Source organism: Cynoglossus semilaevis, chromosome 13, assembly GCF_000523025.1.
Source record: "Cynoglossus semilaevis isolate Cse_v1.0 chromosome 13, Cse_v1.0, whole genome shotgun sequence".
Taxonomy (NCBI): domain Eukaryota; kingdom Metazoa; phylum Chordata; class Actinopteri; order Pleuronectiformes; family Cynoglossidae; genus Cynoglossus; species Cynoglossus semilaevis.
The window spans coordinates 1826841-1853274 of record NC_024319.1 but is presented as its reverse complement, the minus strand read 5'-3'; the positions used below and the strand labels follow the sequence as shown (position 1 = coordinate 1853274).

At 44.1% G+C, this 26434-nt stretch overlaps 3 protein-coding genes and 1 long non-coding RNA gene across 11 annotated transcripts in view; 3 read left to right on the top strand and 1 right to left on the bottom strand.

Moving 5' to 3' along the window:
• The window catches only part of LOC103387971 (uncharacterized), a 14113-nt gene extending 7922 nt beyond the window's left edge, over window positions 1-6191 (top strand). Inside the window, exon 3 of one of the 2 annotated variants that reach the window (XR_003051450.1) lies at window positions 3959-6191. This is a non-coding gene — a long non-coding RNA (uncharacterized LOC103387971). Of the gene's footprint in view, window positions 1-1295; window positions 1502-3958 lie in introns of those variants that run through there. The other variant, XR_522479.3, reaches the window with a different exon arrangement.
• Window positions 1-6590, bottom strand: part of si:ch211-154o6.3 (nuclear distribution protein nudF) — a 10176-nt gene extending 3586 nt beyond the window's left edge. The window contains exons 1-8 of the mRNA XM_025061298.1: window positions 6198-6590; window positions 3912-4030; window positions 3331-3545; window positions 2916-3039; window positions 2180-2301; window positions 1562-1648; window positions 1287-1376; window positions 382-470 (exon numbers count right to left, since the gene is read on the bottom strand). Coding sequence (XP_024917066.1) covers window positions 382-470; window positions 1287-1376; window positions 1562-1648; window positions 2180-2301; window positions 2916-3039; window positions 3331-3545; window positions 3912-4030; window positions 6198-6287 — 936 coding nt within the window. The 5' untranslated portion in view covers window positions 6288-6590. The remainder of the gene's footprint in view (window positions 1-381; window positions 471-1286; window positions 1377-1561; window positions 1649-2179; window positions 2302-2915; window positions 3040-3330; window positions 3546-3911; window positions 4031-6197) is intronic.
• A 704-nt stretch (window positions 6591-7294) lies between these two features.
• Window positions 7295-15482, top strand: znf384b (zinc finger protein 384 b). Of its 7 annotated transcripts, none has more exons than XM_008322802.3 (11): window positions 7331-7589; window positions 9271-9371; window positions 9494-9740; window positions 10423-10536; window positions 10646-10800; window positions 11083-11159; window positions 12373-12597; window positions 13708-13875; window positions 13994-14072; window positions 14488-14646; window positions 14791-15482. In XM_008322802.3, exons 1-11 carry the CDS (start codon window positions 7478-7480, stop codon window positions 15169-15171), a joined length of 1818 nt encoding a protein of 605 aa, XP_008321024.1. In that variant the 5' UTR covers window positions 7331-7477; the 3' UTR covers window positions 15172-15482. The 7 variants fall into 7 exon arrangements, with proteins under 7 accessions (XP_016893344.1, XP_016893345.1, XP_008321024.1 ...); XM_008322803.3 differs by having other exon boundaries at window positions 7357-7589; window positions 9509-9740; XM_017037855.2 differs by having other exon boundaries at window positions 7295-7589; window positions 14488-15482.
• A 1561-nt stretch (window positions 15483-17043) lies between these two features.
• On the top strand, window positions 17044-24150 carry gnl1 (guanine nucleotide binding protein-like 1). Its single transcript, XM_008322808.3, has 12 exons — window positions 17044-17666; window positions 18530-18677; window positions 19098-19234; window positions 19334-19485; window positions 20462-20533; window positions 20894-21083; window positions 21177-21269; window positions 21358-21540; window positions 21792-21970; window positions 22055-22241; window positions 22330-22470; window positions 22554-24150. The coding sequence occupies exons 1-12, from the start codon at window positions 17594-17596 to the stop codon at window positions 22835-22837; spliced, it is 1839 nt and encodes a 612-aa protein (XP_008321030.1). The 5' UTR covers window positions 17044-17593; the 3' UTR covers window positions 22838-24150.
• The last annotated feature ends 2284 nt before the right edge of the window (window positions 24151-26434 follow it).

The following is a 26434-nucleotide window of genomic DNA, read 5'->3' as shown; positions in this document are numbered from 1 at the left end:
GCTGGAGGGGGGGTCGGGGGAGGGGGGGTTAACTGGAACCTTCTGTTGATGTCAAAGCTCTGCTCACTTTCTGTTCAGCTGTAGTAAATACGCAGAATTCATATATTGACCAATGGGACGACAGCGTCAGTCTGAAGACTTTTAGTACATTCCAGATACATGGGTGTGTTGAGCTCACACACACACACACACACACACACACACCTGTTTACTGCATATGTATTGAAAACCAACCTTGACAACCTTTGAGTTTGTTAAACACTGTTGTCAGGACAACAGTATGAAAAAGTCTTCAGAGAGAGTGTGTGTGTGTGTGTGTGTTCATTAAAACGTCAGTACAGACAGAGTGTGCCGCGGCCGTCAGGTCAGTGACCCGCTCACCTGGATGGAGGTGACTGCTTCCTGGTGAGAGTTAATTGACTGGCAGTTTTCAAAAGTCTGCCAGCTCCAGACTTGAACCTTCCCCCCGTCTGTGGGGCGACAGAGCGTGAGGTTAACATGTGCTGACAGGCGGCTGGCAGTCATTACAGCCGGTCGCAGCTGAACCCACCTGAGCCCGACTGCCTAAAACACGAGTCTCTGTCTCTCTGTCTCTGACTCTCTGACTCTGACTCTCTGACTCTGACTCTCTCTGACTCTCTGACTCTGACTCTCTGACTCTGACTCTCTCTGACTCTGACTCTCTGACTCTGACTCTGACTCTCTGACTCTGACTCTCTCTGACTCTGACTCTCTCTGACTCTCTGACTCTGACTCTCTCTGACTCTCTGACTCTCTGACTCTGACTCTGACTCTCTGACTCTGACTCTGACTCTCCGTCTCTCTGACTCTGACTCTCTGACTCTCTGACTCTCTGACTCTCTCTGACTCTCTGACTCTGACTCTCTGACTCTCTCTGACTCTGGCTAACAGACCGCGTCCCCGCACATTACGGAGCACGCACGGAGACTAAACACACGTGCGTATCCACGACAACAAGACAATTAGAAATATGCATCTGTTGTAAGATTTCATTCTCACTGCTTTCATCTGCTAATGGTTAGCTACAAGTCCTAGCTACGGCTGTGGGTCCTATAATTAAATATAAAAAAATATTATATTGTTGTGCCTATGGTGTCGCAATATATCGTATCACCAGCTTCGTGCCAACACACAGCCCTGGTGCTGACACAGAGAAACTGCTGGTTAACTGTGTTACCCGTGTGTGTGTGTGTGTGTGTGTGTGTCATTATCTGACTCCTGTTTTTTTTTCTCCTACATACGACGACTGACTGCACATAAATGACCTGATCCAGTGACGATGTAGCCGTCGCCCATGGACACGAAGCAGAGCGCCGTCACCGAGTTGAACGTGTAGATGGATTTAACACACTGGCCTGCAGGGAGCAGCAAAACACTCATTTAGATGACAAGACACACACCAGCAGTGATATGTTGATTACAGTGCACACACACAGACCCCCCTCCTCACCCCCCCCACCCCTCCAGGCGGACTCTGACTAATAAGTACATATGTTTATGCAGAGATTTGTTCTGCTCACGTGTCTGTGGTTAAGCGTACCGATGTTCAACGCCCAGATCTTCACAGAGCAGTCCGCCGAGCCGCTCAAAATAAACCGCTCCTTGTCGGACAGAGACAGGGACCTCGCTGTTGACAGGACAAACACGGACAAAATTGCAAGAGAGAACGAGGAAAGGGAGAATGGGGGTGAGGGAGGGGGGGTCGAGGGGGTGAAGAAAGAGAAACCACCATGCAGACAAAAAGATTAAACAGAGGAAGCTGTAAATAAATAATGATCTTCACAGGAGAAAAATGAGACGGCTCCGAAGGAAGGTTTAATGAAGAGCCGCGGATCAACGGTCCGTGATTCACACCTTTGATTTACACACGTTTTAACTGAGCAACGGGATTCTGATGTCACGCTTCGAGGCTAGTCCTAGCAGCGGGTGAGGAGGGAGTGTCAGGGTGAGGCCACTGTGGTGGAGTCTACGTGATGACAGACGACCGTCTTCAGACAGACGACCGTCTTCAGACAGACGGTCAACTCTCCAGTGAGAGGAACCCCTCGTGGGGCTGATCTGATGAAGTGCTTCTATAATTACCACAGGCTTTAACTCAGCTTCAGTCTGCACCGCTGGACAGATGGGTGTGTGTGTGTGTGTGTGTGTGTGTCCTCACCCAGCCTCCTGCAGTACTCTGGGGGAGGGGCACAGAGACAGGTGACCCCACCTGTGTGGCCCCCCAGGTTCTTCTGCTCTGTTGCGGTGGGGACGTGCCACACCTTCACTGTCGTGTCTCGGCTGGAAGTTCAATTTTAGACACAAAAAAAAAAGATGTTAAGTTGATTTAGACTAACAGAGAATAAACCAGTCTGACAGTGAGGGGGGGGGGCAGGGGGGGTAGGTCTATCGTATGATTGAAATTTTAAATCTGAATAATCAAATTTTTTTTTATTCCATTTAACATTTTTAGGTATAATTTAAAAAATATATATTTTGACTGGAACCGTCAGACCAACATCAGCAGATAGGGGTCAGTGTTTCTCACCTGTTTTTATCTGCTAATCCAAATGTTAGATTTTTTTTTTTTTTTAATTATTAGTAAAAACTGTCTCTTCATAGAGTCGTGTATTTCAGTCCTGACTTCATCTGGACGGGTTCTGGTAGAACCTGTGGAACCTGGTTCTTTCTAGACTTCAGTCGTTGTCCTCAACAATGTTAATCAGTCTACAGTCCATCTGACTGTTGTGTCTGATGGACTGATCTGACTGACAGTGTAGTCGGAGACCTGAGTCAGGGCCGCTGACCAGAGGTTTGTGTAAATAACAACATGTGCATCAAGGACCACATCCGTGTCCACAGCCCTCATCTTTAGTCACACTGAAGATTAAACCATCACATCAGAACGGCTCTACCTTCCAGAGATCACCAGGTTGTCGACAGCGACCACACACGTGACGATGTCGTTGTGTCCCTCCAACGGCCGCAAGCGAAACTTCGCCTTCTCCCATGATGCTCTGAGGGACGTGAACTCAGCTTCTGAACAAAGAAATAATTTGTGCAATTAGCGCCGTTGACTGGGGAGCTTGTTGTCGTACACACTCCTTCAGTGTGGATTAGTCTGTCACTACAACACGTGGAGTTAATTTAGCTCAGAGGCGGCGCCGCACGCTCCTGTGAGAGAGGAAAACGCTGCCTTTGGATTCAGGCAGACTGAGGTGGGAAAGACGAAGACTGGCTTCATCTGAATGAAGACGTTGAACGTTCAAACCCCGGGTTACACTGTGTCAGTGTGTGTGTGTGTGAGTGTGTGTGAGGGCTTCAGTCCACCTTCCTGTCGTAGCTGCTGCTCGTGTGGAGAGCTTCCTGTCGGGTCTGGGCTCTGATCTGACTCCCGGTCTTCTCGGCCCGTCTCTGCGTCCACCGCTGTCTCCTCCCGTCTGACAGCTGGTGACGGTGACGCCTGCTTCTTGAACTTCTTGTCCCCCTTCAGGATCTTTGAGGCAGGGGGTGTTTGTGGTGGAATGGCCTCAGGAGCATCTTCTCTGTGGTCGGTGCAGAAGGAGAGAAAGAATGAAGAAGTTTGAAACCCATCTGCACATACCACACCAACTTCGATGCTCCGTGTCCCATTTAAAATGGCACCAACAGTTTCTGATGTAAACCAGACAGATTTTGCCTCTTTGACCTAATTTGATGACGTTTGAAATCTGTGAGTGTCTTCAACGATGCTCTCGCAGATGTTCCCGCGGCCATGTAACAACGGCAGAGAGACGAGAGTGTGTGACAGCGTGTGACCTCCGATGTGTTTAACAAGAGGTATAAAAAGATGAAAGGACACAAAGTGGATGTTGTGCTTTTGAAGCATTATCCCCTCACACACCCCGGGTCCCTCTCCCTCACTTCCTTACACTTGTCTTTTCATCTTCTCCTTTTTTCCGTCTCCCACAATCCCCAGAGTTTGCTGCGGGCCAGAACGCTGCGGCTGAAGCTCAGCCAATCTGGAACGCAGCTCCGCCTTCCTGGAGATCTGAGAGCAGAGAAGGCACAAGATTGGTCGCCAAGCAAACTACTACATTCACAAGTCGTCTGTGCGCACCAGCAACACACTTGGCTGGTCCTGAATCGCCAGACCAGCAACTGGCAACGTGTGCTCAACTTCTGATTGTCACTGATGAAAAATGTATGAATGAGTGAATTAGGACGGTCAGCTGACTGTGACCAGAGCAGCAGACCGTCCTCAGGTTCTCTTCACGTCATTTGGAACGTGTGTGTGAAGGCCGTCAGGGTTCCTCGATAGAACGTTGTTAAACCTTAGCCTTAGTTTTGGACTAGGAACCAACACATGACCGACATCAGTGGAGACGGGAGCTGTAGTGACACAGACGACGTGGGCGTCAACAGTCAGTGACCTTGGTATGACCTGCTTTCACTTGAACTGTAAGACGTGGAAGAAAATCAACAAATCTACAAATGCATTTTTAATCAAGGGCATTATCAACAACGACCACATGGTGTCAGCGTGATTAGAGCTCTTGCCCTTGAGCAAAAAAGATCTCTGGTTCAAGCCAAGGTGGAAACTGATAGTGTTTCCAGTTTTGATTCAAGTGCCTTAAAAGAGGTTATGGGGAAGAACGCCCCCTTCTGCCCATATCTTAAAAGTCCAGAATGTAAATAATAATAAAAGATAAATGTTTACACAGTTATGAAGAGTCCAATATTATATATAAGATAATTATTAAAAGAAATATTTTCCTTTTTATTTGCTCATTTTGTTATTTTCAAGACAGAGCACAGGGAAATGATTACTATTATTAATTTATATAAGTAACCTGCCCCCTCCAGCAGGTGGCAGCCTAACCCTAACCCTGGTTCTTGCTCTATCTGCACTGATATGTTGTTTTGTTTTTGTTTTTCCTAAACTGCTGTTGAACAATCACCTAAATACCTGTCAGAGTTTCTGAGCACAGGTTCCACTACAATTTTTCATTAAAATATTTTTCCACACGACCTCGGAGGCAGAGCTATTGACAAATCAACCACTTCAGATTTGGATGACTTAAATGCCCCAGATTTGTCAGTATGGCAGGCAGGAAATAGAACTGCACCAAGCAGAGTGTTTCCCACAGGGCTGGTGTCTGAGAACCTGAGTTCTCTAATTTAAGGAACAAACTGAGACGTTTAAATTGAGTAAAAACTAGAAAATAACCATTAAAAAAAAAGTCTTTCTGTTCTGACAATTAGTATAAAAGAAGAATCAGAAAAAAATGAACCTGACGCAGGACTCAACACTGGGTCAGAAAATGTCCTCGCAAAACAAAACAAAAAATACCCCTGGATGAAAATACTACACGATAGAGTAATGTAGAAATACTGTACACAAATGAATAAAGTAATCAGAAACACATATGTATTGCACAGGTACTACTGTGTACTACTGTGTACTCCTGACTCCAAAGAATCTCGGTACCAAATATTTATATCTGTGTTTGTGTTTGAGTCACAGTCGCTGTTATTTCCTGACCTTCAATTAGCGACGACATTTAAAGACCATCATTTTCTCCATTTAAATCAACTGTATTTTAACAGTACGTAGCTTTTCCAAAGTTTCTGATAATTTTTTAAAAAATCTTATTTTCTGCTCTTTGGATTTGAAAGATTCTGATTCCTAACGGTAAAGTCTGTTTTTGTTTTCTATGCTGTTGAAATGTAGTCATTCATGTTCACGCTGTTGTCTACACACAACACATAAACTCTTTAACTGTTTCCTGTTTAGAACAGAGATTTTATCCTTTATTTATTCTTTATTCTTTTTGTCACTTTTCTTTTTTAAGAGTTCCAATGTGGAGGAGTTTTTAATTTCATGTTCATCTGCTATTTTTCCAACAAAATCAGAGTCGGTGTCTACCAGTGTTCCAAAGTACCACCAGTAGAACGTGTGCCGTAGGTTGACAACCACTGTCCTGGTCGATGAGTCAGTGATTAGAGGACGATTGTTCGTATCGTTTGTGCTAGTATCGCATTTCTGACTTTTAATGTACGTGTATTTTCTAAGTGAAGTTCGCGGAGATTATTAAGAATGAATATGTGGAAGAAACTACGAACAGACGAGAACAGAAACATGGCTGTGTTTGTTGTGATGGAGACACAACGAAGACAACAAAGAACACACAAAGGCAGACAAAGTGTTCCTCTACCTTAAATCTCTCCTCTGGGGTTAGACTGATTTTTATTTCCAGATTCTCAATCTGTCTCAACTTCTTCTGCAGCTTCCTCACCTCCCCCATTTGCAGCACGGCGCTGGCGCTAACACAGTTTAAAAACGGTCTTTTAAACGGACTCACTGAAGTGTCAAATGCACGGAATTAACCTTTAAATTGCTTTTAAATTATAAGTAATTCTGGACACGACTAAAACAAGCATAACGATTGTGTTACACAGACTGACTGAGGGCAGACGTGTCGCCGGATGTTGACGATGTCTTAAACGTCTATTACTGTTTTTACAGCTCCATCATGCGAATAACTGAGGTATTACATAGGTATTATTATTACTTTTGCTTGTTACATAAACCCAAATCCCAACTTAAAATATTATTTTTATTAAAATAATACTTTTAACAAGATTGTTGACTGGTTTTATTTACATGTTTTATTATCTACAGGAATGTACATTACTGTGATATTAATGTAGATTATGAACATTTGTCTCGTTTGTCTCTTAGTTTTTATTTTTGCGTTTTGTTTTTATACGCTTTAGCATTAATATATAAGCACGAATTTAATATTCAGAAACAAAAGTGATAAATCCGTCTATTCTGGGCTAATGTTAACAACAACAGTGCAATCGTCGTTTGGTGGTGATTATAAATATCACTACCTCGCCTTTGTGTCTAAATTATATAATTTAATAATATTGTATTTCTGTACTGAATAAATTATACATACAAATGTACTCAGTTGGGATAAATATGTGATAACAGTGCGTAACTATGTAAACATGTAAAAGAGAGAAAATAAATGTATCTGTTAAAATGATTATTATTGTACAATATTATTCTGAACAGGATATTTAAGAAATGTCTGGTTTAGTAACACGGAAAACAGACCAAAAACACGGTTTAACATGAATGTCGGAAACACAGCGTCCGTGTGCGAATAACTCATAACCAAGAATTGTGTATTACATGTCGTATAACTATGTAACATGACTACAATTACCACATATTACTACTTTTCGCGAATATATACTTGGTAACAACAGCGCACAGGCAACAGGTCAGTTACAATTCATGTTTAATACACTTTATTTTTGATGTAAAGACCTTTAAATGAAGCGGTTTTGTGTTACAGGAAGTGACATCACACATCAAACTCCCTTTGTCTGACGGCCTCATCCGGAGGAAGTGGAGCTCAGGCAGGGCAGCCACTGTACCGGAGGGGGGAAAAACCAGAAGGAAAGAAAAAAAAAAAAGCTAATGAGGAAAAACTTCAACCTTCTGCGGGAATTTTTTGACAAATCCACAAACGGTGCCCCAATCGACCCGGGCCTCGAGAGTTCCGGGAAGGAAGACGGTGTCGTCGGTACCGGTAAACAACACTATCCTCCATGCAGTTGTAGTATTTTTGGGTAGATTTGAAGCAGCGACTTTGCTGCCGCCTCTCCACCCTCTCCACAGCCGGAAGTCGGTGTGGACGGTCTATTGATTTTTTTTCCCCCTCTTCGCTTCGGTTTTTTTTTATGCTTCGGTTTTTTTTTCTGGTTGTTTTTTCCCTGATAGGACGGCGGAGCAGACACTGAGCGGAGCTGTCTGCTAACTGTATGCTAATCAGCGCGGTGGCTTTGATTAACTACTGCACGTAAAGGGCCAAAATGGAGCCGTGATGTTGAGCTGTAGCTGCCTGTAAACATTACACACCAGTGACTTTCGATTGACCATTACACTCGGAGACATCACCTGTCCTCTGTTACTGGTTTTGGTTTTATTTATTATTATGTTATCGCATATTTTGTACTGGTTGTCCTTGTAGTCTAACGAACGCTAAAGATAACAAGGAAAAGGTAACTGCCTTTACGTGATGAGCAAAATCGTCTCTTATTCTTATCTTATTGTTGTCGCCCAGAGACGAGCAGTGGAAAAGAAGCTTTTACATCGACTCGTTTGTTTGTATTTATTGATATTTTTCTCATTCGTCAACTTTTTTTAAGTTAACCATATTAGTCGTAGTAGGAACTATGACTCACTACAATCCCGGACTTCGCGTGGTCAGTAAAGTTAATTGTACAAAATATAAATGTCTAAATATATATATAGACGTATATATGAATTTTTGTATGTACAGTGTTGATAGCCCTGACACGGAGTCCGAGTGTAGCAGCTTGACATGAACCAGCAGCAGTGTTGGAATGCTGTGTGGTACGGTGGGAGGGTGGAAGCACGAGGGGTCAGGCTGTTGAACTTGAATGGTTGTCTGTCATTGTTGTGCAGTTGAACTTGTGTCTCTGTTTTTCCTCCTTTTTCTTTGCTAACACATTGTCTAACACAGAGGTTAGTTTTTTTTTAGCTTATCTTAAACATATTTTATGTCTTTGTTGATTGGACGCCACATATTACAGATTTTCTATTTGATTTAGCCAGCAGTCATTTTTTATTTTTTGTTTTACTTATTGACAAAAACTCACTTTTCCATCTGACTGCTGCAGGGTTCTGTTGTATCGTCTCATGTTGTTTTATGGCTCCCTCCCATTTCAAAATGCACAGGAGCATGTTTTATGGCCCCCTCCCATTTCAAAATGCACAGGAGCATCCGATCCTTTTTAAAAAAATGTTGTCATTTATTTTTAAGTTATTTGTCCATTATACATTACCCAAAGCAACATTTCTTTCCTTCAATATGAAACAATAATGCAGATCCTGCAACGTTCCCTTTTTTCTGATGCCAAAGAATGACCTCTAGAATAAAAAACTAGTATTTCATATCTTCTATAGTCCACTCACCTGTAAAGACAACAGAGTTTAGTTTTTGTTGTAGCGCTGAATCTCCTTTATGTTTTCTAATCAATAACGCAGCTTCATATTGACCTGTAGTTGAAATGTCCTACATTACACCACAAGGTTATTCTGGTAATTTCTCACTTTTATCAGAAACATAAACCACGGTGTCTTTGACGAGCACTTTCACATTCTTTGTTACTCACAGATTGATCTTCTTATTTACTGGTTAAATTGATCAAAAAACAACAACAACATTTTATTCTCTTTTGATGCAGTCACCGAATCTTGCAGTTTGAGGCCAATTGCAGAAATGATGGAAGATTCACATTTTAATTCATCATATTTCTGGTCCCCCATCTCTGCAGTGCCAGGCCAGGTAAGACGGAGTGTTTATCATTAAAGTGTTGATGTTTTTCATCCTTATTTCACTTGTTAATTATCTGTGTTGTAGACCATCCACATTAGATTTGTGTGCAGTTCAGTCAACGTCTCATCCAGTCTCTTCTCTCCCAGCATATTGAAAATGCCATGTTTCTGAACAAGATGAAGGAGCAGCAAGAGAAAGCCTCCTCCTTCTCTTCTTCCTCTGCGTCCCACTATCAGACGGCTCTCCTCACCATCCCCTCAGCTGGCTCTAAGTCTGAGGGAGGGGGGCAGGCGGGCAGCGCATCGCACCTGCACCCCCCCCACAGCACCCAGAACATCACGGTGCTGCCTGTGCCCTCCACGGGCATCATGACGGCAGGTGAGTCTGATTCTGCTCCCAGAAACCTCCAGGTCTGCTCAGGTTGACATCCCATACCGTCTCATGGACACGGCTTGGCTCATGAGCACACATTCAAATCAGCACGTTGAACCTCCGAGCACCTCTCTGCTGCTGCAGGCATGAACCCCACTCTGCCCTAAATTATTTAAAACCGTGGGGATTTCCTCGGTACCAGTGTGCTGGGGCTGAGGCACACGCTCACATTCCACACATTATTTTGTAAATTCTACTGAATAACAGTTTTTTTTTTTGGAGGGTCTGACACCACACAGTGCAGTCTGCTCATTATGTTCACTTGTCTGTGCAGTAATTCACTTTCACCTGCCAGGACAACGTTTCAAGGGAGGAGAATGTTAACCAGCAAGAAATGAATGGGTCCATGAGGAGTCCACCGACCACTGATTAATTAGACTGAAAGTCTTCTTTTAGGTCGACTCCTGGAGTTGAATAAATTCTCTCTCTTTTGTGCACACACACACACACACACACACATACACACACAATCAACTGTTCAGACTGAGTCGTTATTTCAAACCGATCACCAACTTCCTGTACTTACGCTGATGTTCTAGAAGAAACTTAAAACTCTCTGGGTTCCTGTGTTTGGCACTGCAGTGTCTGCAGCCTCAATGTAACTTTTGTCCCCCCCTTTTCCTCTCAGCGGGTTTAGTCATCACGACTCCTCAGGGAACTCTCGTCTCTCCCACCTCCTCTCAGTCCTTTGTCTCTGGGCATCCAGCGACAACCATGATCGTGTCAGCGCTCCATCCTCCAGGTGAAACACTCTGAGCGGAACATCGTCATGTGACACGCACACAAACGAAGCAGTTGACCACGTCATGATTGATCGAGGCAATGATCGGTAACTTTTGTTTTTCTCGTAGACAAAAAAGAAGGTGACGGAGCGCCCCACGTTGTTGTGATGCCAACGCCGTCCAAACGAGGCAGAAAGAAGAAGACGACCGTGACCATCAGTTCCATTGGAGGGCAGGGGCATGAAACGATAATGTTGGCACAAGCACTGACGGGTGGCAGTCAGGTAGGACGGTGACGTGTGGTGTAGTGAGCTAACAACCTGAAACACAAAACAATGTTTATCATTCAGTAGGGATGTAACGATGCGTCGTGAATCAGTGAAAATCAATACAAATACGTGACGATTTTCATCGTTTGAAATCAAAAATTAAATCACACCTTAAGGTGTAAGGACTAGACTGTGTTATCTTAAAGTCACTGGTCATAGCGTGACACTACCCTCTCCAGTACAGTAGGCGGCAGTATGCTCCTAAAAACGTTCTCATTATTCCTTTTTTTTTCCCAGCATCACAGTCGAGACCCGTATGACCTTTCCAATGAGGATGAAGACCACGGTCCAAAGGACAGCACTAAGACCTACAGGTGAAATAACAAACCGAACCTGCACGGTGTGGACAGAACCACACTTCACTGCATGTCAGAGCCACATCAGCTCACTCTGTAGTCAGACCTGATTCTCCTTCAACGTCTGTGTAGATCCTGGTCCGTCCAGGTCGTGCTTCTTCAAATCGTGTGAGTCAATAGTTGAGTTGAAGACATTTGGGTTCTGGGTTCAAACATGTCGCCTTTTCTGCCTCGTTTGCGTAATTTGGTGCGACGTTGTTGAGGACGTGTGTCCCCCCGTATCAGAACCACAGCCAGAGAAGGAGGAAGAAGAAGAAGAAGCAGTGGGACAGAACCTCAACAGAAATGTCCAAACCAGGAGGACGAAGAATTCTCTGTCCACACTCTGTCTCTAACGTCCACACAGTCCACCATCGTCTTCAGGCTCTGTCTCTGTTTGGACTTCTTTCTCAGCAGGTACATCAGCGCGACAACGACGTCACCGCGTTTGTTATTGTCTGAGAATCAGACGTTGGCCGCGAAACAACCGTTCTCAACATAAGGCACACGTGGGAGTATTTGGGCAGTGATGTTTAAATCGGCCACAGAGAGTAGACGTGAGGGTTGACCCCCCCCCTCCTCTGGGGGACGGAGTGGGTTTTTCCACTGATGTTAGACAGACAGCCACTTTAGTGGACTGGACCATGTGGGCGGTCCAGTCCACGTTACTGTACCTGACAGAAATCATGTGACTTTAAATTAGTCCGACCGTCATTGGCAGTTCCAGTCAGACCGGCGACCCTTGACCTCTGCCGTCATCCTAACAGAGTGCAGCGAGGGTTAGTCTTCAACTACAGTCCAGGTCCGGTTGGTACTGACTCACATGATTCCTTCTCTGATGTGTGAGAGACGATGACATCACAGCGTCATGGCTGCCTCTGTCCACTCTCCTCCTCCTCCTCTGCGGTGCATGCTCTCAGTTGTCTCTTCCTAACTTCCCTCTGTCCTGCTCTGTCCCCCGTACAGACACCTGCACATTCCTCTTCCTGTCCTCTTCTCTCAGTGTGTGTGTGATTTTTTTTTTTTTTTTGTTACCTTGTGTTGATTCTTTTCTCCGCTTTCTCTTAATTGATCTCTTTTCTCACCTCTCATTTTCTCCTTTCCTGTAAATGTATCATTTTTCTTTCCCCTTGTTCTTCTGCCCCTCCTTCACCCCCCTCCCCTCCCCCATCCTGTGTGTCTCCGCCTGTAGGTGCCGGATGTGTGCGGCGACCTTCTTCAGTAAGTCTGACATGCAGATCCACTCCAAGTCGCACACAGAGGCCAAACCTCACAAGTGTCCCCACTGCGCCAAGTCATTTGCCAACTCCAGCTACCTGGCCCAGCACATCCGCATCCACAGCGGGGCTAAGCCCTACTCCTGCTCCTACTGCCAGAAATCATTCAGGCAACTCAGTCACTTACAGCAGCACACACGGTACTGCAGACCCCCCCACACCCCCCACCCTCTCCCCTGATCTTTCTTAAGCGACCCCATGACATGTTCCCTGTTCTTTTGACTTGTTCTGCCAAGTTCCTTCTTGAGACACAGAGTCCTGTTCTCTGCCCCTCCTGTGGAGGGAGGCGGTGTAGTTGACACGTGTGCATCACATTGCATTTCAGATATATGCCCTGCATGCTGCCACTTGCATCCAGCAGTGACCTTAAGGAGAAAAAAAAGTGATGTTGGAGTCGCTGCGTTTGTTGTTTGTTGGCCTTCATCCATTTGAAATAGATTTTCAATAATTCACAGTCTAATCAGAATGGCTGTTAAAAATGCATGGATTCATCATCTGTGTCTCTTCTCCTGTGTGTGTGTGTGTGTGTGTGTGTCCACGCCGTCCTGTGGACTGTTTGCATGGCTGTTTGAAATCTGACTTCATACAGTTTTACCTGTTTCCACTCTGTCTTCATGCTGCTGCTGCTGCTGCTGCTGCTGCTGCTGCTTCCAAAGAAACACATTTGCATCTGTGGATATATTAGAAGTACCAGTTCAACACTTTTGCATAATTCCATATGGCTCAGCTCAGCCACGGTGCTGTCGTGCTCTGCTTCCAAACTACTGCTGTCCTGTGTCCGTGTCCTGTAGCGTCTCTGTTGTTGCATGTGGATGTTTTTTTTGTTTTCATCTTCAACTGATGATGATAGAGTAAAAGATCTGACCTTCCAGTTGTCAGAGAAAAGCATGGAAAATAGTCTGATTTTAAAAGTAAATGAAGCTTCACCTGAGAGAAATGACAAAAAATATCAACTGTAAATATTTACTACTGTAGTGCTTTTTAATTAAATTAATTTAATTTAACCCTGAATTCCTACATACACCAAACACACATTTTCTCACACACACACACATATGTACATATACGTATGTATGTGCGTGTGTACATATATGTATGTATATGTGTGTACACACATACATGCATATATACATTCATGGGGTCTTGTTGTGGTAAATACCAGGATGTGTTTTTGTTTCCGTGGTTTCCCGCCTTCCTCTCTTACGACCTGTTTCCTTTTCTCTCGCTCCGACCCATTGGCCGTGGACCAGGAATCACACGGAGTCGAAGCCTCACAAGTGTCCCCACTGCACCAAGTCCTTTGCCAACTCCAGCTACCTGGCCCAGCACATCCGCATCCACACCGGAGTGAAACCCTACTCCTGCTCCTACTGCGAGAAGTCCTTCAGACAGCTGAGCCACCTCCAGCAACACAACAGGTGAGTCCGTCGGTGTTTTAATGACAGTCGGCCGACGTCACCCTCACAACAGTCGGAGTGTGTGTGTGTGTGTGTGCGTATACGTAGACGTCTGCATTTGTCTGTGACTGTTTGACAGGATTCACACCGGAGAACGGCCGTACAAGTGCATCCACCCAGGCTGTGACAAGTCCTTCACTCAACTCTCAAACCTACAGGTGAGGAGCAGGAACTACGTAGAACGTTAAAGAACGTGGGGGGAACTTGTTCCACAGACACAGACACAGTGTTTTCCAGTTCCTGTAAAGAAAGGAACTCTTGTTTTACCTGGTGGTGGTATTTTGAGTACACAGACAGTGTTTTACCTGGTGGTGGTATTTTGAGTTCTTACAAACAAAGGTTCATTGGATTTGGCCTGGGTTCAATTCCAGAGGAACCCAGCAGGGGGCAGCCTGTTGTATCAGATCTTCAATAAACTATCAAATGATTAGTACTATTATAAAAGTCATATTATGGAAAAACAATAATCGTACGGTGAGTTGAGTGTGTCGTTACATTCCAACTGATCAGCTGATCAGAACTAAAGTCTTCTGTCTGGTCTCTCTGTGCCACTTTATTTTGTTTTCCCCACAGTCCCACCGGCGTCAGCACAACAAAGACAAGCCCTACAAGTGCCCCAATTGTAACAAAGGATACATAGATGCAGCCAGTCTGGAGGTGCACATGTCCACACACACTGTCAAACACGCCAGGATCTACTCCTGTGGCCTCTGCAACCGCTCCTACACCTCAGTAAGACAAATGTCCATTTCTGAAGAGAATTTCTACATGAAACACTGTGAATCTGCTCACTGGCACCAGACGCCTGACACCTGCTTAACCTCATGTAGTCACATGTCCACTGTTTACCCTTTACCTGTCCTCCCCTCATCTCAGGAGACCTATCTGGTGAGACACATGGAGAAACACAATCCAGACCAGTTGACTGTACCGGCAGTTGTGGAACAACAAAACCAGAACCAAACCCAGGGCCAGGCAGGGGCTCAGAGCCGCTTAGAGGGCACAGATAGAGGATCAAATCGCTCTGGAGGTGGAGGTGGAGGTGGACGAGCGAGTGGAGGCCAGCAGGGGCAGGGGCAGAGTAACTACCCCCAGACAGAAAACATCCCCTGTCCCTTTGACTTGCACCAGTACAAGACAGTGTCTGCCAACGACCTCCAGTACAAACCAGTCAGTGTTTCTGACATCAGCTCTCACAAAGATCTCTGTCTCACTGTGTCGGCCTCCGCCATCCAGGTGGAGCACCTCAACTCCTAGACTGAAGGAGAACGGAGGATTAAAGCAATACTGAGACGGAGAGAGAGAGAGAGAGAAAAAAAAGAACATTGAACACATTAGACTCTGCCTAAACAAATGTTTGGGACAAAAAAACAAAACAAAAAAAAAACCAACGATGATTTTAGTGACACAATGTTTGGAGACTATCACTCTGTTTTATTACGTTTGTCTCTTATTTTCCTTCTGCCTCGTTTGCCTTATTTTCTTTATGTTTAGCCGTCCTGTCTGGGTATAAAGTGCATGTAAAAGCTGCAATAAAGTCTGTCTCATCCATCACACTGATGGTTTTACAAAAGAGCTGCAGTGGAAGGAGCAGAGCTGCTGTTATTGACTCACCTCTTCACAGCCACTCCTGATGGTCGCTCTGTTTATGGACGTTGACTGAAGGGAATGTTTTTATACTTTCATACTGTGTCTCTCAGTTTTTAGTGTGTACATTTTACCATTTAAAAAAAACAAAACAAAAAACATCAACACATAACTGCAATAACATGTTTTTAACTTTAAAGGATTTTAAAGCTGATTTCTTTTTCAGGAGAGAAAAATGTCAACTCAAGTATATATAAATATATGAATAAATATATATATATATATATATACACTACTAGTCAATAAATGGTAATGTGATGAAAGGATCTATTAACTAGGTCTGTCACACTAACTGTTTTTTGTTCCTTCTCCCCTAAAATGTATTTATATAAAAACTTCAGTTTAACCAACTCTCCGGTCGGTGTCATGGTGGTAACAGGCTTTTTATCAAATACTCATTAGTGATGTTTGGTTCTGACCAAAGTGACCGATCGTGACCCGTCGAGCGGGTCAGACAGAAGACGCCACAGTGACAGGAACCGTTTGGATGAGAAGGATAAAGAAGTTCTTGTGACAGACCTGGTGCTTCTTCACAGTCCTGTTCACAAACATCGACAGAGTTTAGCATGAACTTGTGGGTGGGGGGGCCAGGGAGGGGGGGGGGGGGGGCGGGGCGGGGCCGGTTCTTGTTTTATCTTTNTCTATGTGCTGTGCATATGCTCTCAAAGTAATCAAATGTGTACTTCATATTATTACTACCACAATAAACATTTATAATACTTCTTTCTAGACATACTGACGCACCAGAGGATTGTGGGTAAAAGTGTTTTTTACACAATAAACCCCCTTGAAATGTTTTCCCACCTCCCAGTTTATTGTCATATATGAGGGGTATGAACAGACTGTGAGACTGTGTGACATAAAACTGATTAAACAATGTTATCGTTAATGACAGTCTTAAATGTCTTTGAAGGTGAGGCATCAGTTAAACAGAATAAAGGATTGGATGTTCAGACACAAGTTCTACCACCATAAAAACATGATTTTCTAACATGAATATTCAGACATTTGTTTGTACATAAACATTATATTCTTATGCCCTATTACAATGTATAATAATGCATTAATGTTTCAATAAATTACAGCTGCAACATGACACAGATTTATTATGTACAAACATAAACACAAATATGTACACATCCTGTATTCAGAACATAAAATGTATTTGTCACCAGAGCTGGAATGACTGATTTTCTCTTGCAAAAATATTCACTTAAAGTAATATTTGGTTTATTCGAAGCTCTGTGTTGAGAGTCAAGTATTTATTGTCGTGTACATAGTTAAAAACACTGGTTTTTCCTGTAACAAACAGATCAAAATTTAAACATATATATTCCTTTTTTTTAATTATTAGAAATGTTTTATAGGTGAAAATAAAACGCGTTTTCCCTAATGTGACTACAACCGGTGCCACTGTAGCTGTGACGTCGTTTGAAGCGCGTCTGCTCTGCAGGAATGTGAAGAGTGCGAAGTGTTTACAAAAGTGGACTGTACCATTAGAAGAGCGGGGGGGGTAAATAAGCAAAACTGACATTTATTTATATATTTAATTTCTAGTATGATAATCAAAATACGGATATTTAAACGTAAAGAATCCTTATTTCCATTTTGGTATTTTCTAGAAAACTACGAACAACGGACCGGGTTTGTGAGGTTGTCAAACACTCGGACTTGGTATCGCCCACAGAGCTCCGCAGACTGCGGTGAATGTACAAAACCCCCTCTGTGGGCTATTAGTAGTCTAAAAAGAGAGGCTTTAAAAAACTTTACATTCTGTGCTTTTCACTGTTCGTGAGCTCAGGGTTGTTGTCAACTGTGGACCGAATCCGGAACAATCCGCCCGAGCCGCCGCTGACGTCTGTATGGTGTGTCCGTCCTCACTGCGTCACTGACAAAGTGTAGGAGTCGAGAAACTTCACTTATGTAAATAACGTCACAGGCAGAAGTGTGTGAGCAGCGGCAGGTAGCCGAGCACATGTAAATATATATTTATAAATCCGCACATGCTTTACTAACCAGCCGGCTGTCAAACATGCCGAGGAAAAAGCCATTCAGCAACAAACAGAAGAAAAAACAGATGCAAATCAAGCGGGAGAGGAAGAAAGGTAACTCTTTTACCCTTTGCTTTTAGCACTACTGGGCTAGCATTAGCCGCAAGCTAACGGTCCGTGCTAACTTAAATAAACGCACTCTAGCAATTTACGTCAAGTCCAGTCTATTCGTACAGCACAAATTCAGAAAAAAACACTGTTCTTCACAGTTTTGAATTGGAATTAAAATTAATAAACGGCATAACTCATATAACGGGCTAAAAATAGAGGAGTTTATATAGTTGTTCTGAGTTCATAACATTGGCTGTGTTTTTTAAAAATCGTCCCGAGTGTCTGTGAGAAGACATGTTAGGTGAACCTTTAGCTTGTTGTGATGACAAGTTACCCTGGAAGCTAACAGTAAAAATAAAAAAATAAAAAACCGACTTCTGTCCCAGGTGTTTCAGATCAACATTATCTGAATTTAAACCAGACACGATCTTCAGCTACAAGACAGCACTTAGTTCTGTCCTCTTCAGTTACTTCAGCTGGTGATTCGATACACCGCGATCACAGTTTCGGTGTTTTTCATATTTTATGTACAACACAAATATTTAATCCTCAGAATTAAAGGGGGGTTCCCTTGTTTTTCTGTCTTTAAGTGATGGAGACCTAATAACTTTCATATAAAACAGAGCTATCCAAAGAAAGGAAAATATGTATATAATATATATATTCAAAGATAAGTTTATTTTGTGGGAACAATTTCAGAAGGGTTGAAAGTTTTAAGCATTTCTTAAACATTGTCTACTGCAGTATTTTCACTTACGTACCTCCCGGGTGGTGCAGGCCGATTGTTGAAACTCATGCAGTGAGTTTTGAATGAGTTTGTTGATCACCATTGTGTTAGAGTGTAACTGTGGGCCGCTGACACTCAGGTGACACAGGATCTGGACCGAGCAGTCGCAACGCCAGCGCAGAGCGAGGAGGAGAGCGACAGTCGGATACCTCGGACAGTGAGACCAGCGACGTTAGAAGAATAAACCAGCAGCCGTTCAGCAAAGACGGTCGATATGACCCGAACAGGTAGGAGGTTATATAAACTTAAGAAGATTCTGTTGAGTGGCCACTAGGGGTGTAACAAAATATCAACACACTGAAGTATCTCCTGATCCCGTATCAATCTCCTCAGTCATTGATCAGTTATTGATTTTCTCCAATATTCCTGGTGTTGGTTCATGTTCTACTTCTTTTCTTTCTTCTCTAGTGATTCCAAATGTAAATCCCTCTGTACTCTGTGTTAGTAACCTGATGTAACATTAATATATTGTTGTGACTGTAGTATCGCAGTGTATCATATCGTCGCCTCTGTATCGTTCTACGTATCGTATCGACAGAATCTTGCCACAAATTCTTACTTCTTTCATTGTTGTAGCTTCAAACCAGATGGTGTAAATGTTATTTTAAACAAACAAAAACCCACTCTCAAATACATCTCTCAAAAAGGTTTCGACTCCACTTTGAGAGAGAGAGTAAAGAGGAGGTGGAAAAGAGAAAGAAGACGGCCAGGGAGAAGCCGCTGCAGCAGGTCTCAGAGAAGGAGCTGGAGCTCAACATCGAAGACATTTATCCAAAAGACAAAGGTTTGGGTTTTTTTTCCTTTAAATACATTTCCAGATCCACATCTCTTAATTTCACATATCTGATTTTTAACAAATTGAAATTTCACTTTGCACTGCCAGGCCTTGGTTTCCCACGGCGACCTCCATGGAATTATGGTATGGCACGTGAGGATCTGCTGAAGAAAGAGGAGAAGTCGTTTCGACTGTATCTTGATGATCTTCTCTCCAGGAACCCACTGGGCTCCCTCAGCCACTTCGAGCACAATCTGGAGGTAAATGATTGGTTGGTGCAGGAAAATATGGTTTGGTCTTGAAGTTAATAATTGTTCTACTATCCTATGGACACTATAATTGATAGCCCTGTGACATCATCAGTTATAATGTTGCTAACTATCAGGACATCAGGTTGTCTCCTGTGTTCCTGCAGCCCACTTCTGTGTGGGTCAGATGTTAACCAATGGGCTTCACTTTTAGGGTTAACTTTTCTGCATTAAGTTATTTTCATTTGTTAAAAAAAAAACAAAAAACGATGGTTTGTGTATCACTTGAAGTACTTGGGCTCCCTCTAGTGGTATAGAGTGGGATCGGTTTAAAAAAAGGAAAGTGAACAAATCTGCTTTAACAAATGTAGGCACTAAAAATATAAGGCTCAGAAACACTGAGTCACTTCGATGTCAAATATAGCTGCCATAAATATATATTTAAATATATATACTTAAATATATATTTATATATGAAAAATCAATTGACAGCATCCAGACTGTGTTGCTGACACAAATGTCTCAGATCATGAGACAGGTCGGGTAAGGATCCCACGTCCCACAGGATGTTACCTGAACTGCTCTGTGAATAAACCTTCACAGTGTGATATCACTGTACAATAACATTATTCCACAAACTGACCTCAAACGTCCAAACGCTGCTGCTGGAGCTCAGTGGACGGATGTTTCATATCTGCACGCTGAAGTACGCTGAAGTATTCATAAGGCCAGGAAATAGATTTGGACCAGAGTGAAACAGAGCGATCTCCCAAATTCACTGCATCGTAAATCACTTCCCTTTGGCTTCGACTTCTGTGTATATTATGTTTGGCAATGACACAGAGAATTATGACTCAGTTCTTTTCCCCTCATCAGTAGTCACGGCTCTCCCCGGCCCCTTCCTCCATAAATCAATACCAGCAGCAACATGTTGTGAAGTTTATTTAACGAATAATATTTTTAAAAAGTAATTTAATCTTTTCTGCAGACGTGGAGGCAGTTATGGAGAGTTCTGGAGATGTCTGACGTCATTCTGCTCATCGTGGACATCAGACACCCGGTAGGAGATGATCCTGATTTTCTTTTGAATTCATCCTGCCACTAGATGGAGACAGAGTGTAGGTTTTTTTTAAAGGCTGCGTGTGATCTACGTTAGAATTGTTTATTTTCCCCTTAAAATAAATATAAAATTATCAAATGACTTTAAAGCTTTAATTCAGTAATGTTATAAGATTAAGACACTTAAAATAAGATTAGACTTCATATTCATTCCACGGCAGGAAATTCACTTTTGGAATGTGATCATAAGTTAAACTAAAATCATTCTTCATGTGATATTTTAAGACAACCTAGAAATCTCCATCTGCAGGTATTGATAGCTGTCCTTTTCTGACCCTGTGATTCCGTGTTACACCTCCAGGTGCTGCAGTTTCCTCCAGACCTGTACCACTACATCACCGGAGACCTGAAGAAGCAGGTCATAGTAGTGCTGAACAAAATTGACCTCTGTCCCGCTCCACTCATCATCGCCTGGAAACACTACATGGTGTCTCAGTTCCCAGACCTGCATACGGTCTGTTTCACCTCCCAGCGTGGGCCGACCAACACAGGTGAGCAGCAGCAGAAGAAGAAGAAGAAGACAATGTTTCAGTTGACCTGAATTACCTTATGTTCAAACTCCTCCTCCGTCTGTTGGTCCGTAGCGTCACAGAAGAAGAAAAGGAAGTTGGACTGGAGTCATGCTGCCGGTCCTGTGGAGGTTCTGAAGGCCTGTCAGCTGCTCACGGCAGGAAATGGTGCCGACCCTCTGTTCATCTCTTCATCTAATGTTCAAACCTTTTCATTTGTGAAAGTCTGAGTCAATGTCTCCCTGTTCCTGTGCAGTTGACCTGTCCAGCTGGGAGCAGAAGATTCACAGAGACGCCTCTGCAGTGGGACTAGACGAGGACAGCGCAGATGAGGCAGCAGAGTCGGTGCTGATGGAGTATCAGAGTGACAGTGCCATGGAGATGAGCGCTCCGTCGGAGGAGCTCTACAAAAATGGAATCCTCACGTTGGGCTGCATCGGTAAAACGACTCCCAGCAGCCTGTCTTTAGTCAAATGCCTACATCACCTACTTATATCCTACCTCATCATCTAACTGATGAGATCAGATCAAGCCCAGTTGTGTTCATTCACTGATTAATATAATTAGAATGTGTCGTCATAAGAGTGGACAGTGACCTCTTGTGGCCAAATTGTAATGTAATTGTTAACATGTAAAATAATATATTTTTTAACATGATTAGATTGAACTCATTTATCCTGTTGTGTCCAGGTTTTCCCAATGTTGGGAAGTCATCTGTGATAAACAGCCTGGTGGGGAGGAAGGTGGTGAGTGTGTCCAGAACTCCAGGCCACACCAAGTATTTCCAGACCTACTACCTCACACCTACAGTCAAACTCTGCGACTGTCCTGGACTGGTGTTTCCTTCACGTGTTGTCAAACAACTGCAGGTACGACCTTTAACCTCTCTCGTACCAGGGTGAGAAGATGAGGTTCTGGGTTAGGTTGCTAACTTTTACGGTTGAACGTTAAAGATTCTGGCCGGGATCTACCCAGTGGCCCAGGTTCAGGAGCCCTACAGTTCCATCGGTTATCTGTGTGAGAGAACTAATTTCCTGTCCGTGCTGAAGATCAGACATCCCAGCCTACAAGACCTGCCCCCCCACCAAAGGTTCGAGGGTCCTGAGACCCTGAGCTGGACTGCCTGGGATGTGTGTGAGGGTAAGATGGAGCTCAGGTTTGGAGGAGAATCCATCAGAGGATTCATCTCACACGTCTTGACGTTCACCTGTTCTTCTGCCATCTTTAGGTTGGGCGGAGAAGAAAGGATACAAGACGGCAAAAGCGGCTCGCAATGACGTCTACCGTGCAGCTAACGCCCTCCTACGGTTGGCAGTGGACGGCAGGTTGTGCCTCTGCCTCCGCCCCCCCGGCTACAGCTGTCTGAGAGGTAACGGTGTCGTCAGTGAGTCATGGTTGAAGGTGTAGTCTGAGCAGCAGGTCGGTGACGCCACCACTGTTTTTAAACCGCAGAGCACTGGGAAACCCACACCGACCTGCAGGACGTCGTGGCTCTGCAGGGGCGGACGACGGACGAGGAGGAAGGAGCTGGAGACCGGGCCGATGAGGAGGAGGAGGACGATGAGTCCAGCTCTGAGCCGGAGGAGGAGAGAGACAGAGATGCAGACGATGACGACGACGACGACGGAGACGACGATAAAGACGACGGGTTTGGTCGCCCGACGCGTAAGGATAGCAAGACATTTGGAAACGCCGTCAACATGTTCAACATTCTCAGCACCATCGAGTGTGAGTGAACAGACCCGCAGGTCGTCGTAGGTCGTCGCTGACGTCTGTTCTGCTGCTACAGTAAACTTTGACTTCCCAAACATTCATTCCTTTTTTTTTAGTCGCATTAACAACATATCTTCAAGTTTCTGACTCCACACAGAACCAACTCATCTACGTTGGCCCTCAGAGGAACAATCAACAAAAATGTGTTTTTTTTTTTCTGCTTCCTGCAGTGAATTGTGTTTGGTCTTTGGACTAAAATGGCAACGTTAGGACAGAAGATTAAAAGAAAGTGCACAGTGGACCAGATGTTGCTCAATCACTGGAGCCCAGTCAGTAAAGCACCGCCGTCTACCTGAACTCAGCTGTGGGGAAATAAAACATCCAGATCAGTTCTCCGTCTGTTTGAACTTAGCGTCGTACTTCACCACTAGGGGTGTAACGATGCAGAGTTAATGGGTTAAAAATCGACACAAATCCATGACAATTCAACACATCTGTTGAAGTAAAACATGAATCTCACATCAAGGTGTAAGGAGTTATCTCAGAAAGTCACTGGTCAGACCATGACACTACACACTCCACTACAGTAGGTGGCAGTATGCTCCTAAAAACTTTGGACGTGACCAACTATTAAACCCAAGAACTTGTTCCACTGTGACACAAAGAGTTCTCTATCATAATTATCATCCTCATCAGACTCAATGTTCTTCACACTCCTGGGCCGTATCTCTGGGCCGTATCTCTGGGCCGTATCTCTGGGCCGTATCTCTGGGTGGTTCCCAGTAAATAATTAAACATCCCCCTTCCTCTAAGATTGGAGTTTGAGGTGGTTAAATAGGTGGTTAACGCTCCTCACACTGTACTAAGTGTTCACTCTGAATTGACCATAGGTGTGAATAGAGCAACGCTGCCCTCGCCTGGTGACTGTCGGTATTGGTCTGCAGGTCCTGGAACTTCTGTTCATTAGTGAAACTTGATTTAGTTTAATTGAGCGTGGTGTGAATATGAGTGTGTGAATGAGATGGTCCAGGGAGTAACTCTAACTCTAACCCTGACATGGACAATCTACGGCTTGTGGGCCAGAAACAGTCCACTGGGTTTTCTAATCCGGCCCAACAAACACTGGCACTAGATTTATAAAGACACTGATGTCTGTCATGCATTACAAAGATATCGGTTGTAATTTCAGTAATGCCACTAGGTGGCAGCAGAAGACAATATGACAAATTTACATTGAAAGTTTTAAGTTCTTGTACATTTTATTTATATTGTTTGGCCCGGCCTTTACAGAAGAACTGGATCTGAGTTTGAAATAAATTGAAAAGTATTCTCTCACCGTATGGTTATATGTCGTTATATATCATGATATATCGTATTGTTGCCCCTGTGTCGTATCGACAGATTCTCCAGCTCTGGTTGTTATAAAGACAATGACACAGAAAGACTTCAACGCTTCTGGAACAAGATGGAGTGTTCAGGACCAGAGAGTGATTCATGTTGTTGAGGACACCGACTGGACTGGACTGGACTGGACTGGACTGGACCTTGGTAAAGAAACTCTGGTTTCTCCCGTTGACAAATGGACCAGTTTTGTTTTTGTTCTGAGTGAGTGACATCTGGAGACTCAGCAACTTTGATCCAAATACATTTGGTTTTTGATTAAACCTGAGTCTGAGTGTAGAACAGTGTGTTACAGGACGGTGGGGCTTCATTAGTCATGGCCCATATGGGCTGCATCCCCAGATTCACTCCACTCAGCCGTTAATGAAATCACTTCCACAGTCATCTGTTAAAAACGTCAAACATCCCCGAGATTTACGTTCAGTCGTGGAGCTTTTGTGCCAGTGTTATTGTGGTCACATGATTCATGCTGTCCCCCCCCCCCCCCCCCTCCCCTCGGCTGTTACAGTATCATCTCATTATGTTTATTCTGACCCACAGGGAGCAGTTTCTGAGCCAGCCCCGTCTCTGTGATGATAATCACTGCTGAGCTCTGCCATAATCACAGTTTACGGTGTGGAAGTGGGCGGAAAACTCCCACATTCTCCATGATTTGGTTTCCGTGCCAACTGGTGCGCGCTCCTGACTAGATAAACTCAGAGGAGGCCGGAGCTGTCATCGGGGACAGTCGTCAGGTCACAGTCGGGGGGGGGGGGGCTGCTTCCTGTCTGCAGCTCTTACCATGCTGTGGCCCTTGAACTTGTTTGGCAGTGACTCCAGGCAGACCCCGAGCCCAGATTTAGTGCAGTGTGTCACCCTAAATTTCAACACTCCTAATTGAACTCCGCTGTGTTTTTCCCATGTGGTTTGAGTTGGAGGTCTTTCTCATGATGCAATCAGGTTGTTGTGGGGACTCTTGCCCCCCCTCCCTCATTTACCCTGTTCCTGCTCCCTCTGTGACCCCAGCTGACATGTTGGTGAAGTAATGAATTAGATTCACATGTGAGGCTGAGAGAGAGAGAGAGAGAGAGAGAGCCTGAACAGAGCGGCAGAAAATCTGCTTTTATTTGCTCCCCTGGGCGCCACACACACGCAACAACCCCCGACAACAACCCCCGACAACAACCCCCGACAACAACCCCGCACTAATCCAGGTGAGGATGGAGTGGTAAACACTTTCAGGAATTTGGGACAATATTTAATTTAATTATTTTTCTAAACTATATATATATATATATATTAGAAAAATAATTAAATTAAATATATAAATATATGTGTATTTATACCACTGACATCTGGTGGCGCTCTGACGAAGGCGGTTGAAGTTGAACGCCCAAACTGTCACAGGTGAAATGTCATAAAAAGTCATAGAAATAACTTTTACTATGTTGACGTGGTTGCCATGGCAGTGGGGTCGCTGTGACACACGGGGGGCTGCAGACCCTCTGTTGAAGACCTCTCCTCGTGCCTCATTTAACCTGCGATCCTTATGTTTGTCTTTGTTTACTCGTGGTTTTTGAAGGTTTCATAAAAACTGTTGATCTGACATGTTTGGCCTCCAGCTGTGTTTGGTATTCAGTACTGAAGTACTCAGATAATACCCCGGGTTCAGACCATAACCCTGGGTATGTAGGGCAGCCTCATTTGCCCTACACACCTGCATTACCTCCATTGACCTCAAGGGGGGCAGAGCCCCTGTTGAACACCATTTTTATTTGTTGTTTTTTTTTCTCCACTCTCCTCGTAGGTCAATAAACAGGGAACGACCTTTAAAACCTTGAAGTACTCCGTGGATATTGTCGACTACTTTACCTCAGGGGTCCATCCTCGACCCACGTGAAGATTTACTTCAAACTTTCTTGTCCTTTGTTTTTTGTTGTTGTCACTGTTTGGCAACGACACGTTTTAGTTTAACAAAAGCAGAAACTGGACGTCAAGTATTTGGTCAACATCTTTTAGCCGTTAGCTTCAGATCCAAACCGTATGTAGCCGTGAGAGTTTCAGGGACGTTCGGGCTGAGAACCGAGCAGGTCCAGCTCGGTTCTGGAGGTCGGTCTCATCACTGCCATGTTTCCTAATGACTGTCAGGAACAGACGTATTGACGAGGCGGCGCCGCTCCTCCTCAGGAGATCGGCTTTTGGTAAACGGTCCCAGCAGTGAGTTAGTGTGTGTGGGGGGG